The sequence below is a fragment of the Bolinopsis microptera genome, chromosome 5, assembly GCF_026151205.1.
Source record: "Bolinopsis microptera isolate Bmic1 chromosome 5, MBARI_Bmic_1.0, whole genome shotgun sequence".
NCBI classification, from domain to species: domain Eukaryota; kingdom Metazoa; phylum Ctenophora; class Tentaculata; order Lobata; family Bolinopsidae; genus Bolinopsis; species Bolinopsis microptera.
Window position 1 is genome coordinate 21,248,842 of NC_087076.1, and position 15,301 is coordinate 21,264,142.

The 15,301-nt window shown below is 35.4% G+C and overlaps 2 protein-coding genes across 4 annotated transcripts in view; both read left to right on the forward strand.

The window, feature by feature from the left end:
• The window catches only part of LOC134814776 (serine/threonine-protein kinase 33-like), a 59,444-nt gene extending 44,716 nt beyond the window's left edge, over nt 1-14,728 (forward strand). Inside the window, exons 5-15 of one of the 2 annotated variants that reach the window (XM_063822993.1) lie at nt 1,557-1,634; nt 2,989-3,046; nt 3,373-3,455; nt 4,285-4,381; nt 4,948-5,026; nt 6,291-6,403; nt 7,915-8,000; nt 8,369-8,482; nt 10,046-10,129; nt 10,283-10,348; nt 13,316-14,728. In XM_063822993.1, coding sequence (XP_063679063.1) covers nt 1,557-1,634; nt 2,989-3,046; nt 3,373-3,455; nt 4,285-4,381; nt 4,948-5,026; nt 6,291-6,403; nt 7,915-8,000; nt 8,369-8,482; nt 10,046-10,129; nt 10,283-10,348; nt 13,316-13,450 — 993 coding nt within the window. In that variant the 3' untranslated portion in view covers nt 13,451-14,728. The remainder of the gene's footprint in view (nt 1-1,556; nt 1,635-2,988; nt 3,047-3,372; nt 3,456-4,284; nt 4,382-4,947; nt 5,027-6,290; nt 6,404-7,914; nt 8,001-8,368; nt 8,483-10,045; nt 10,130-10,282; nt 10,349-13,315) is intronic. The other variant, XM_063822994.1, reaches the window with a different exon arrangement.
• The window catches only part of LOC134814772 (stromal membrane-associated protein 2-like), a 90,601-nt gene that overhangs the window by 56,081 nt on the left and 19,219 nt on the right, over nt 1-15,301 (forward strand). The window lies entirely within an intron of this gene.

Below are 15,301 nucleotides of genomic sequence, written 5' to 3' on the forward strand. Positions count from 1 at the left end.
TATTTATCAGCATGCTTACCATGCAGCATGCTACGTGAAACAATATTATAATGTCTTGGTCCGTGGCCTACCTGCCAGCAATATAGGTATCAAGAAAAAATAAGATGTTAAGTTTAAAGTATAAATGATTTAGTAAGTTTCTAGTTTGAGTTGATAATAATGGTATGTAAGTGTTATAATAGTTATTAAGTTAGTTTCTAGTTTTGGTAGTTAAGGGGGCCGCGCCGGGGGGACGGGGGTCTTCATCAAAAATCGACAAAAATCGAGGTCCAAGATATTCAAAATCTAATTAAAAATCTTTAAAGGCCTATCTCTAAATTCTGGCTCTATAGTTCTCTTCCAACTGATCCTAAGAAGATATCCTGAAAGTTTGAGGGTGATTGCTCAAAAAATGTAGGAGAAAATATATTTTTAGACTCGATTTTCAGAACGCGCGATTGAAAATCGCTCGCGCAATACAATTACGCATATAAGCGCTGACCTTTGACCGGTGATATATGCGACGTTAGCAACTCTCGTAGTTAGCATGGTGTTATGCGGCTCGTAACCTTGTTAAAACATGTGATACCCACGTAAAAACCACGACCATTATCATTTATCACCGCTACTCTGCTAGGTCTAACAAAACCGAATATTACCCACAAAGCCACAAGTATAAAGTGCTTTAAATGAGTTGCACATTTAACAGCACTCGTGATATTGTGGCACCTGATAACTCTCCACTCTCCAGCAAAGTAAGAAAGTAATACCCACTACCTGGTTGTGGGTATTACGTTGCTGTTGTGGCACAACCCCCTTCTGATCCGTTTGTGGTGATTATATCAGACAGCATTGTTTCCTTGATCAGATGGTGTTTTAGGTCACACATGTGTTTTGAGTTGTGACGGATGCGATTAAAGAATGACAAGTAAAGATTCAATCACTAACTTATGGCCACTTGTGCAAGCCATCCTTAACCATAGGTGCAATATAATCAAAAAACTAACCTTATATCACTCACAAAAAGCGTGGGAAATAGCCTCATTTCCCAAACTACATCGCTTTAAGTTTAGAGTACGTGGGAAATAGCCTCATCTCCCAAACTACATCGCTTTAAGTTTAGAGTACGTGGGAAATAGCCTCATCTCCCAAACTACATCGCTTTAAGTTTAGAGTACGTGGGAAATAGCCTCATCTCCCAAACTACATCGCTTTAAGTTTAGAGTACGTGGGAAATAGCCTCATCTCCCAAACTACATCGCTTTAAGTTTAGAGTACGTGGGAAATAGCCTCATCTCCCAAACTACATCGCTTTAAGTTTAAAGTACGTGGATAACAGTACATCACCTGAGAATGTCGATCATGGTCATGGATTAAATGTTAAAATTTTAAGTCCGCGGAAAAATCTTATTTGATCATATAATCGAGTATATTATTATCTTCAACATGCACTCAACACGACAACACAACTCCATTAAACAATTATACATTCTATTCTGTAAAAGTTTCAAATCAATAATCAAATAAAATAATGAGTAAGTGATCATTGATCAAAGACAAATATCACTCGTTTTCAGGACACATATCTGTTTATGGAGTTGTGTGATAAGGGAGAATTGAAGTCACTGCTTGATAATACAGAGCTCTCCGAACTTGTTAGTACACTACTTACTTACTTACTTAGTGCTAACTCAGTACACTACTTACTTACTTAGTACTAACTTAGTACACTACTTACTTACTTAGTGCTAACTTAGTACACTACTTACTTACTTAGTACTAACTTAGTACATTACTTACTTACTTAGTGCTAACTCAGTACACTACTTACTTACTTAGTACTAACTTAGTACACTACTTACTTACTTAGTACTAACTTAGTACACTACTTACTTACTTAGTACTAACTTAGTGCACTACTTACTTACTTAGTGCTAACTCAGTACACTACTTACTTACTTAGTACTAACTTAGTGCACTACTTACTTACTTAGTACTAACTTAGTACACTACTTACTTACTTAGTACTAACTTAGTACACTACTTACTTACTTAGTGCTAACTTAGTACACTACTTACTTACTTACTTAGTACTAACTCAGTACACTACTTACTTACTTAGTACTAACTTAGTACACTACTTACTTACTTAGTGCTAACTTAGTACACTACTTACTTACTTAGTACTAACTTAGTACATTACTTACTTACTTAGCACTAACTTAGTGCACTACTTACTTACTTAGTACTAACTTAGTACACTACTTACTTACTTAGTGCTAACTTAGTACACTACTTACTTACTTAGTGCTAACTCAGTACACTACTTACTTACTTAGTACTAACTCAGTACACTACTTACTTACTTAGTACTAACTTAGTACACTACTTACTTACTTAGTACTAACTTAGTGAACTACTTACTTACTTAGTACTAACTTAGTACACTACTTACTTACTTAGTGCTAACTTAGTACACTACTTACTTACTTAGTACTAACTTAGTACACTACTTACTTACTTAGTACTAACTTAGTACACTACTTACTTACTTAGTGCTAACTTAGTACACTACTTACTTACTTAGTACTAACTTAGTACACTACTTACTTACTTAGTGCTAACTTAGTACACTACTTACTTACTTAGTACTAACTTAGTACATTACTTACTTACTTAGTGCTAACTCAGTACACTACTTACTTACTTAGTACTAACTTAGTGCACTACTTACTTACTTACTTAGTACTAACTTAGTGCACTACTTACTTACTTAGTACTAACTTAGTACACTACTTACTTACTTAGTACTAACTTAGTACACTACTTACTTACTTAGTACTAACTTAGTACACTACTTACTTACTTAGTGCTAACTTAGTACACTACTTCTCTCCAAATTAATGATTTCAATAGACCTTCAGTAGTTGGTTCACTTCATATAGTTATTTCTATTATTAATATATAAATAACTCAACATTACCCAGACATGAATGTTAACATTTACAGGAATGTGCAGAGATCATCAAGAGATTGTCCAGTACAATCGCGTATCTTCACGACAACGGCAAGTATTCATTCAATCCGTGACTCCACCGTGCTTATTTTGCAATTGCGGTGTCAACAATTAAACAAAAAGTTGCCAAAAAGTGGACGAAAGCAGTGATCTCCAGCTTATTGATCATCATATAACATACCACCAACCTCGTGTGGTAACGTGTTCGTGTGTTCGTGTGTTCGTGTGGGCAACTAAACTTTAGTGATGTTCACCTCTACTTGTGATGTATTGGTACTGTGTGTTTTATTGTTTACATGTTAAATTATGTACATGATATTCAATTATCATTCAAGTATCATAAGATGTATCTTCCATAATTGTCCACATTCTTTCAGACATTGTACACAGAGATCTGAAGTTAGAGAATATACTTTTGAGCGCTGGTGTTATTGACCCCGAGGATAGATTTAATATCAAGGTAAGTTTATATCCTACTTAGTTAAATTAGAAATCTTCCGTAAAATTTGAGTTTAGTTTAAGTTTGATTTTAATTCAAGGTAAAAGTTATGTAAATCTTATAATAATCATAATATGATACTTTATTATGTAAATATGTAAGTTAAGATCTAATTAAAAATGTAAATGTAATTTTCCGTTTGAATAAAGCAAAGTTAAAACTTCATGTTAAACTTATGAAAACCTCATCACGTACGTAAGTTCAATTTGTAATTTAATCAGTTAAGTTATTTTAAGTATAGTATTTATCCAGTATGCTCTAGATTATAGAAAGTAAAGTATCAATTTAGGAATATTGGTTATAACTGAATAAACTTTGTGCGATCGGGACGTGTGAGAATTCGGTGGTCATATTTTTAGCACACTGAAAAATAATGCGGCCGACATTTCATAGGGTGTTCATTCTCACCAGACAATGAAAATCACAACGTGTTCATTCTCACCAATTTAGTCAATATTTAAGCTAGGATTGTTTCACTTTGTTATACTAAACATACTTGGTTTCACGACTGGGCGTGATATATAATATTGCTAGGGAGAGGTGGTATTTAATAGAAGTGTTTTCAATCTACTCCATATTTTCAATCACGATATAATCAGAATTTAATCAGAATTCAAATTTGTATAAGACATTCAAGATCATCTTCTTAATGATGATGTTAAGACCTAAAACCCTAAGTATCACCAGGATAATTTGTTGTGTTGCCTTATATCACGTGACATTGTATCAGGTGACATTGTATCACGTGACCTTGTATCACGTGACATTGTATCACGTGACATTGTATCAGGTGACAGATTTTGGACTATCGTTCCTAACTGGAGGTAGTAATACGTTTGGAAGTGACAAGATGATGACGACTACCTGTGGAACTCCCATGTACATGGGTAAGCAAGGCTTGTTAACAATCATTTAAATAAAGATTTGTTATTTGAAACCCATTATTATTATTAACTAGCAAGTAGATACGTTTAGAACTAACAGCAGCTTTGGGGACTATTTAGCTGAGTACCGTTTCATTCATATCAGTACTTGCAGTGCAGATTATCTGATTATGATTCAGCGATCATGTGAAATTTGTACGTGATAATGCCATGTGAAATGACTAATTCTATTGTTCACAATCTCGATCTGTAATTTTAAAATCAACTCCTCCCACATCATTTATTCTGATTGATCATTTTGAAACGTGACAGGGAATGAACTAGTCATAAATTCAGATTAAATTCATAAGAAAGATTTTAAAACTATAATTAAACTTTAATTAATGCCGACTATTAAATTTGTAATTGTCCCATTCTGACTCAGTGCAGAAATATATAATGCTTCATAGCGAAATATTGTGGCGCACTATGAGGTGGTGTTTTTTGTATTTAATTATGATCTTTAAAACATGATTAAAAAGATCTCAAGACTTGAGAACTTGATTATTTTAATACGTAATTATTTTCAGCTCCAGAGATATTGGACAGTTCAGTTGGTTACTCTCATCAATGCGATATATGGAGTATCGGGATTATAATGTTTATTTTGTGAGTTTTGAGATATTTCCTGTTTTCTCAGGATTTTATACAGAGTTGGGCGTTTTACTGAAACGCAAAAATGATCCTGTAACTCTGTTATCTGTATTCCATTGCACAATTCATGTTCAAACAAAAAAATATGAAATTAACTTTTAAAATTTTGAGCAAGTGGTCAGATCGTTTTTCTTCCGAACAAATTGAACAGAACTCATGATGTTTCTAGAGTTTGACAACATTTTTTCCTATTCATTACAAAACATATTGATTGACTAAATAGAATGATCATGATGTTAGACTGTGCACAACACTCTATTGAGCTATTGTTTGATAAATTTCGTGGCTAAGTTTGTCTATTTTAGAGAAAAGAGACCATTTAGAAAACCAATGACACCAGTGTCATGCAGGCAGCATTTACTTTTCTTGGTACTGCTTAGTCACTTAGTGGTATCAAGAGCTCAAGACCTTTGAGCACACACATACAAACAATATAATGTCATATGCATTAACCAGGAAAACCGTACGAATACATCCGCAAACACACATATTATATAATATATTATGCATGATGATCCATTATGTATGTTAAGATGGTTGAATATTACTCTTCAAATCGATTATAAGCCTAATTTAAGTTGTCTTAGGACTGTCCCTATGAAGCTTAGTCTAAAAAATTGTACACGTTTTGCACTGAAAGAATCAATCAGGTCATTGTCATAGCTAGGGCACATATCGAGCGACCACCATAAAGTTAAGTATCAATAATTGAGATGACTCGGCGAATTTCTGACGTGATCTTGCATATCAAATTTAATACCTGAAATTCAATGGGAGCTGTCTATAGAGGTAATCTATAACCTGCTCAAGCTCTCTATCCACATATAAACTACAGTCGCTGCACTGAAAGCAGCTATAATAATACCACAGCATCAGGATATACGTCACTATTCGAACAGGACTTTGTCGGTGATTTCCGTATGTGAAACACTTGTTATTATGATTGGTCACAGTCGCGAATGGCGTGGTTACAATTTTTAAATACTCGATGCAACGTGATGAGACATATTTGTTACTTTGAGGAACAGGATATAATTGGACGCGACAATGATAAATATGGCCGGAATTCCAGGATTCTTCCTAATTTAGGTGTTATTCGATTAATGGAGTAATGACTGCCCTATGAAATATTTGTATGAATATTTGTATAACAATAAAAATATTGAAATTTGATATAATGGAAGAAAGAGGGTACCGGTTAATTTTAGCTCCTCCCCAGGTTAAGTAGGAAGACTCCATTTGAGGCAGACTCCGAGGATGAGCTGTACGAAAAGATAAAAGCTGGAGATATAAAGTTTGAAGGTCCGGAATGGGAAAACATCAGCGAATCAGGTATGTTAGGATTGCGTACAGCTTTTGTTTTTGACTCTTGAAATTGTCCGGTTGTTTTGTATCGCCACTGTACAGATACCTATCAAGCAAAACTCACTCAGATGTATGCCTATCCTCTTGTGAACATTAAATCTATTTGAAAGCAATTGTCGAGCAGTTTTTGTGCACGATAATGATGGCTTTGACACGGTTATGACGTCACAAACACGGTTATGACGTCACAAACATGATAAATTAGCTCATAAGCTGTGGATTTTGACGTGCGAAAGGTGCGTGGACACATTGAGCTTGTCATGTTCACACGATGTTCATTAGCAATTTATTGGTGGCTCCTTGGAAAGATTGTAAATCTTTAAATGATTGTGGCAGTTTTGTGTGGTAATAGTGGTAGGAGGCAATAGTAAGTATCGATAGGTGGAGAAATTTAATATTAGTTTTGCAACCTGATAATATGTAACAAACTGGCGCCCCTGGTAGAAAATGCAGTCCCTTTTCCTTGGAGCTGTCGTCTCCTGCTCTAAGTATATTAGCGTCCATTGTTTATAATTACATATACCCAATTATTGCAGGCTGTGAAGTATGAGAATTGAGTTATTTTAAACCTTTTCAAAATCATTTTGTTGGGTGGGTCTTATTTTTGGGAGCAAACATGACGACCTTCACCCTGTAAATGTATGTGATCAGGACCCCAGTCGAAATGGCTATAATTGAAAGATTATAGAAGAAAAAACAGACGAACCCATGTTATAGGCTCTAGCAACATTGTAAGGAAATTGTAAAAAATCCGCACTAATGCCAAACTTACTTATTCTTGAATATTGCAAAAATGCCACATTTGAAGTATCATATTAGTATCATTTCTCAGAAATGGTTTCTGTATATCGCTTGAGTAGGCAGGTGTACCTACTGTAGAAATCTAATTAGATTAATTTGATCCTTGTCGGTTTCAACTGATATTATGATATCAGTTGAAACTTTAATAACAAAGTTTGATATAACTCTAAAAGCACATTGAGCTTGTTGGCAAATTTACGAAATTTTGATTTTCTGGCCAATTTTTCTCCCCACCCCTTCTCGATTGGTTTAAACACCTTTACAGCATGAACTGATAAATAACATAATAAACCAGTTTTCCGGTAATTTTGGGGAAATCAGACATTTAGAAAATGTTTCCATTTTGAGGAATCATTATATGCAACTACTAAAACAAAACGCGCGAAAGCATTTTATTTGAATAAATTTGTCATCTAAAGTCGGCAGTGTGTTATTTTATGCAAGCGCGCGGCGCGTCTCCACTTTCAATCACATGAGTTCTAGGGCCATTTCATCTGCCACATGGCCATCGTCTCACTGCAGATTTGGAATATGCTCTAATACATTACCACGTTGTTGATCGGAGACATGTAACGTAGTATTGCATGCTAAATTTCAATTAATTTAATGTAAGATTATCGCACACCGACAAATAATATAAAATAACACGCCCTTCGATAAAGTTAATTTCATTTCAGCAAAAACTCTCATCAAGTGCATGGTGAAAGTGGACCCGGCAGCCAGAATCACTGCTAAAGAAATCAAGGATCACCACTGGGTCAGAGTATGTGATTCTTTCATCTGCATATGGTTCAATGTCACTGGATACTTCTTTCCGTGCTATCAAATCGAATTGAAAAACGATTTTCACGATTCAAATTTGATTCTTACCTTCAAAATTCGTTATACCTCAAGTTATCGTGCTCCAGCTTTCTGGGGTGAAATTTTAATTTCCTAAGATTGGATAATCGTTTACGGATCGGGGATTCCTACTCGATTAGGTTGAGTGAGGCGATTGCAGATTGAGTAATTGCATGCCCTACAAAATGACAAATTAAAAATGACCTCTGATTCAATAGTAATGTTGAAGTCCCTCCACCTTATGTAACCATTTCATTTCCCCGAATCAGAACTGACCGTTCTCCATTACAGGGTGACAGTAACGATAACAGTAACGACGACGACCAAATGACAGTTATTGAAATGATGAAGATGTTCCACCGTGAAAACTTACCCCAAGCTGATGTCGAAATAAAATTAACTGAGGTAATTGTTTTCTAGATTGGTTAGATTTCCAAGCTAAGTCAATGATGTACGTTTTCTGAAGAAAAACAAAACCGATGTACCATGCAATATGATACATGCATATTTCTTTCGAATAAATTCAAGCAGCAAGTTGTTTGCAGTGGTGGCAATTATGATGCTCTTTAGATAATAGATTAGAATATTGGTAGTATCCAGTATAGAGATGTTTTACTGTAATGTTCTAAAGCTACTAAAACAAATATATTAATTATAAGTGTTTAAATAAATTACGGGTATTTGCCTCACAGAATGGCCAAAAAAAAGGAAGGTCTCTCAAAGTCACAAAACACACTTTATTCCAGTTTTTATCTCATAAGAAGCTAAGTTGACACTCATATTTTTCTTCCCGGGGGTTCATTTAATCTCATAACCATTTTTTCTTTGAGAAAAATTGGCCGGAAAATCTTCCTCGAAAAAAACATGCCTCACAGAATGGCCAAATCTGAATTTCTATAATTTTGTTGATGGAGATACTTTTTAAATTTCTATCACCACACGTTCTTAGAAAACCTATTAAGGAATGGGGTAATAACCTAAAACTCACGAAAAAACTGAGCTGTGAAAAATTATTTCACAAAAAAGAAAAAATGCCTGACAAAATGGCAACAAAAAAAAGAAAACGAGAAAATTTTATTTTTCTAAAACCTTTGGCTCTTGTTTCAGGCATGCTGCTGGTATTAATATGCCTTGTTAACACCCCCATATAGGTGAAATTTCTTAGAACTGAATAAAAAGGGCATAATTTCCTACACCAAAAATGGCCATTTTGTGTGGCGTTGTTCATATTCCCTGATTTCATGATTTATAACCTTCATTCGGCTGTAAAAACACTCCATCTGGGGTGTTATTGTATAATAAATAGCTTGTGAATACTTTAGACTTATGGTTTCATTGAATAAAAGGAGTTTTAAATTTTGGCCATTTTGTGAGGCATATTTTGGCCATTTTGTGAGGCGTTTAGCCATTTTAACATTTTGTTTCTTCCTAAATTGAACAATGTTCGTTTTGTTTGATGAATACTATTCTTTAAACATCTTCTGTCATACTGGTGCCAGAAGTTCTCACCAAAATGCAAACTTAGTTCAAAAATTTGAAAAGAAATTTTGTGAGGCATATTTTGGCCATTTTGTGAGGCGTGTAGCCATTTTAGCATTTTTTTCTTCCTATATTGAACAATGTTCGTTTTTTTTGATGAATACTATTCTTTGAACATCTTCTGTCATACTGGTGCCAGAAGTTCTCACCAAAATGTAAACTTAGTTCAAAAATTTGAAAAGTGCTCAAAATTTCTACATAAACAGTCATATTTATGCCAGAAAATGTGGTCCTAGTTAATGATTTCACCACAGGAAGTGTTGCCAGAAGACTTTTGTTTCATATGGTATCCACAAAACCTACCAGTCTTTTATAAAAAATTAGTTACAAAAACATTTACAAATTTGGCCATTCTGTGAGGCTAGCCATTCTGTGAGGCATTTACCCGTATATCTGTAAATAATACTTGACGGCATTTATTTTAAACAGGTTTTAGAAGCAGATGTTGAAGAAAAGAAGGATGTTGTGGTTGAAATTCCTACTCCTCGAAAGAAATTTACTCCTAAAGAAAAGGTATTATTTTGATCAACTTTCCACACGGTGTAAATGTACTCTCGGGTTTTTTAAGTTAAGGAAATATTTGTTCCGATACTGATATAACTATAAGCTCACGTAAAAAAGCAAATTTTTCTGAAACTGCGCTGACCAGTCAAGACATTTTTTCAGAAAGCCTTACCAGAAAATCGACGTATGTCTGTTGACCCGCATCTTATAGCGGCCAGAAAAATGGGGGTACGTTTAAAATTGGATGCATGTGTAGCATGGCGAGATTCTATCCTGTTGCCAACCTTAAACCTTTTTGCTTTGCTCATATAAGCTGAAACTGCTGAAAGGGTGTCCTTGTTTTTCATATTTTGTCTGAATTAGTGCACGACCAGCTTAAGATGTACATAACATGCTGACTATTTTGTTTAAGTTGATTTCTTGATGTCGATCTCCACTGTGGCAGCCAGTGCCCTGGTGCCCTGAAGGACGGCGCAATATTCTTAAACCTGTCATGTTTAATCTGGCTGTTAAAACTCGTACAAAGCTGAATACGATAGATAGTGGTTGAATATTGCAACAGCTCTTGATTGAAGTATTATTGCATAATTCAGCATAGTTAATTCTGCGATTTTTTGATGTTTTATTTAAAATTAATCGTCCTACTTGAAGACTGTTGCGAGTAAGTCGTTGAAGACGCGCTTTTAATAAAACATTGTTACAATGTTGGCAAATTAACTGTTTTCATAACCCATATGTTAAATGTATAACTGTTATGTTAAAACTAAACTGTTAAAGGGGCGGCATGATCGCATAGTCCACCAAACAGTCTTGAGTCTGCAACATCGATAAGATGATAATGACAATATCTTGAAATGCTTGAAAAGAGATCTGCCCTTCCTCTGATAAAGTCATCACTTTAAGATCATTCATCTGTTCCGTGTAACTTTAACTGTTAAATATTATAAACTATTGTAATGTAAACACTTTACTGAGGCAATGCTTCTGAAGAGAAGTGACTACCAAATGACGTGCATTATCAGTATTACAATATCCCACAAAATTTTCGAACAGCCGTAAAAAACGAACAAAAATTCACACACAAAAAAAAGGTCATTATCTCGGACTCGCCTCAGAGCCCGGTCTTTGCACTTGATGCGTTGTTTTGGCATACTACTGAAATCCGTGTGTCAGGCATTGACTGGATGCGTAGTCGGGTAGGGGTTACGTTTCCAAATTTCGAAGTTCTTCCTGATGAAGAAAATTATTTAATACTTTGGATGATTTTATTTTGAAAGGCTTCTTATATGACATGCATTATATGACATGCATTGATGCATTGCTACCACTTTTTTGTAGGCATTAGATGGCAGTTGGAAATGCAAAAAAGAAGAAAGGATGTTATAGAGGTTAGATGTTTCTAAATGGTACCCTTGCTGTAGAGTCACACATTTTGTAAATCAGCTGACGTTTTCGTTTTAAAATCAAAACTGTACCAAGAATGTATATTATCTCATTGAGCACAGTTAGTAAATTTGATAGGAAAATGTTTTAAATAAATACTGGGTATCGATGGAGCAATTCTCGACAACAATATTCATTTATACATTCATTTGTACCTTGACTATGTGCTGTTCTGATGTGATGTCTGGATGTTGAGGGTGGTGGCAAAGTGTGAGCTTTTTTATCATCAGTCTTTGAAAACGTTAAACCAGTAGTAGTTGCTAAAATAAGCAGGAACTTATCAATGATAATATAGTAACAGCTTTTTACAACTTTAAATAATTAAGTCGAGTTTGAAAGTCTACGTAATTCCTAAAATCCTTCGCATTTATTTTGAAATGGAAAGTGGAAGCACGTGATTATCATTGCACGATCATAAGGATTATAAATACCTTGCTGAAGAGTCTCTAGACACGGTGTCCTCCTTTTGATCCTTGAAATGACAAAGGATCTAAATCCAGAAACTGTTAGAACGTAAGTAAAGAAGTTCGCTATGACATTGAGGGTAAGGACCGTGAACGCGGCGCCGTAAAAATGCGTGTAAAATGAGCTAGGCTGGTCGGGATTCTTTTCCACGTATTGTTCAGCAATAGAGTAAATAGAGAGCGGGAGGACTGAAACAGTGTACATGGATGCTGAAACGATTACCATCGTGATTCCTTGCCAGCGTAAAGTTATATTAGACTTTCGTGAGCACTCCACTGCCTTTATGATGAGAATAACTGTGGCCACTACAGTTACTACACTGGGGGTCAGCAGAATATGGAACGAGCTTATCGGAGCCAGAAAATTCCAGGTATCAGAGGAAAATCCGTAGTCGTGAGTAAAGATCCTGGAATCAAAGTATATGTCATCCTTGTCTACTATGAGAAAGGTAATGGGGGTGTAGAAGGAGATCAGCCAGATAGCCAGACAGACTCTGTGAGCAAGCTTACTTGTCCAAGTACTCGATCTAAGGGGGTATGTCAGCATCAGCAGCTTGGTAGTTGTCAAGCCACAGATTAATAACGTGCCAGCTGGGTAGCAATAGTAGGACACATAGACTCTAGTGTAGTTACAGAACCTCCCCATATCCCAACCATCCCCACCTATAACCGTTGAAACACCAATGGGCAGCACTCCAATCACAGACAGTACCAGATCACATACTGCCACGTGCTGAATGAACGTTACAATGACTTTATTAAGGTTGAAAGCCCTGTATTTAATGGAAGCGTACAGGATTGTGGTGTCTCCAAGGACGGAACTGAGCACTACGAACATGTACCAGCCTGCCCAGGTGTATCTTAGGGCGTCGTTCTTTATCTCAAACAGAGAGCTATTAGAGTAGTTGTAGGAAGTCATATCTTACAACTTTATACTAAGTTATTGCCACTAAGTTATAACATAACGCAACTAACGAAAAAGACAATGTATCATTGGGTGTAAAAAATGTTATGTTGCGTAGACTAATGTTATTATCAGATTAGATGTAATATGGTGTCTTGTAGTTGTATAATTATATTCTGTGTTTACATAATTATGGCATATTTCGCTCCTTTATTATTCATTGCTGTACACGTCTTCATAGGTTAAGTAACAACTTTTGCTTTTGGGATTCCTATAATTTCAGATAAGAAGATTCTTAACTTCTAACTCTCAAGACTCAACATGTTGTAGTCGACCTCTAAGATTTATTTTGAAAACCTTCCACGTTAACCAAACCATTCGCAGACAAACTCACCCCGACGAACGTCACTGCCTACGACAGCGAAAACTACTCCGATAAAAATGTCGAGAAACAGAAAACCAGGACCCGACTCAAAGAGAGATGATAGAAAACAGACCAACTCCCAGACGGTGAAATAATAACAATCAGCCCAACATTGGAAACATTTCTCCCGCGTTTTATTTCGTGTTGTGTGACAATATTTCGGACCGGGCTATCGATCAAATTTCCACTTAATATCAAGCTGGCCTGGCTTTATAACATTTCGGATATTTACTGCTTCAGTGCGGTAAAATGCGGTAAAATTGCATCAAGAGCCTTGGATGGCTGATGTAAAGTTTTTTTGGAATGATGGTTATGTTAGAGAGAAGTTTAATCCAACAAGGCAATCAATAACATTACGAGTTTATGTACATTTGACATTGTAAATATTCTATAGAGGTGTCGAAATTGGATTTCAGTTTTTGGAGGTTGGAACGATATTCAAGTTTGGATTAAGTTACATACACACTCAAACATGGCAAAATCCAAGAGGATAGGTTTGCACCAACTTTGCCATTCTTCGTTATATGCGGATTTATTAAAAGTTTGATATATCCACCTTACAAACACAACATGTTTAACAAACACATAATTTATACACAGCCGTATAAAGCTTGCCTCTAGATTTCTTTCATTTAATTTAATTCTAATGAAATGTCGATATCTTAGCGGCCTGCTTTTTGCCGACGTGGACGTTTTCCTGTGAGTGAATGTATAAGAATGAGAAAACTGGTGGCACCTCGATCTGATTTTGTAATTTTGATTATCGATCGTACTGTTACAATGATTAATGAATATTGTGCACTAAAGGCCTCGCCCACTGATCAGGTTCATGTTTTGAAAATGTGAGATTCCTACAGTTTTGACGATGAATATAGTGATAATTTAATGAGTTCCAGTAATTTGTGATTGTAAAAGTGTTGATAACGATCAGCAGTTGTTAAAATCAAGCGTTATTAGCTGTCCTGTTCCAAAGGAGCTAGAGTGATTGAACAGCTTTTGGCAAATGGGTAATAGCTATTAACCGGCTATTAACCGGCTAGGCTGTCCGGCTGTTAGCAGGTCAATTTTGTACCTATATATCCTGCTTAGTAAAGAATAGAACTTGTTCCTACGTGAAGCATTTAATTTTTTGTAATAATGCTAAAATTTAACAAGTTATAGAATATGTGTTATAGTGTTAACTGTTTTCTAGCTTCAATTTTTGTACTTAGCTTACTGCTTTATTGCTCAGCAAGGCTTGCCTCGTCAGAGATTATTTTTGTTAGCTATAGTTATAAAAATAAAATGAAGATAAATTTATACTAAATGTGCTGAAAAACATATTCGACGAAGAAAAAATGTATTTTATAAAACGAACATTTCGTTAGTTACACAACAAAAAAGCACTGCAGTACTGCTGTTGATATATACAGCAGTACTGCAGCTGCAGTACTGCTGTTGATACCAACAACAAACGTAAAATATGGCGGAAATGTTACTGTCACCAAGATGTAATCAGATCGAACGCAAAAATTAGATCGAACCGGTTTGATCTAGGAATTAGATCGAACGCTGGCGCGAGATACATATACAAATACATTGAAAGCCGCGCCGCGCGTTCGATCTAATTCTTAGATCGAACCGGTTCGCTCTAATTTCTGCGTTCGATCTAATTACATCTTGGTGACAGTTATCCCTGACGGTCCAAACAATCTTATTTTTAACCAAGATCAGAATTATTTGCACAACATATAATACAGATTCCTGATTATTCGTTGGTCGTTGATAGAGAAGTTTATAACTGACGAAAATAATCTCCGATACGGTAACTGTTATAGAAGTACAGAAACGAAGGTTTGTCTTCAGAGTCACCGAAAATAGAATCGGTATATCACTTATATGATTAGTTTTTCAATTATATTTCTTTTGTAATGCCTGATTTTACTGGTCAGAACTAGATTATAATT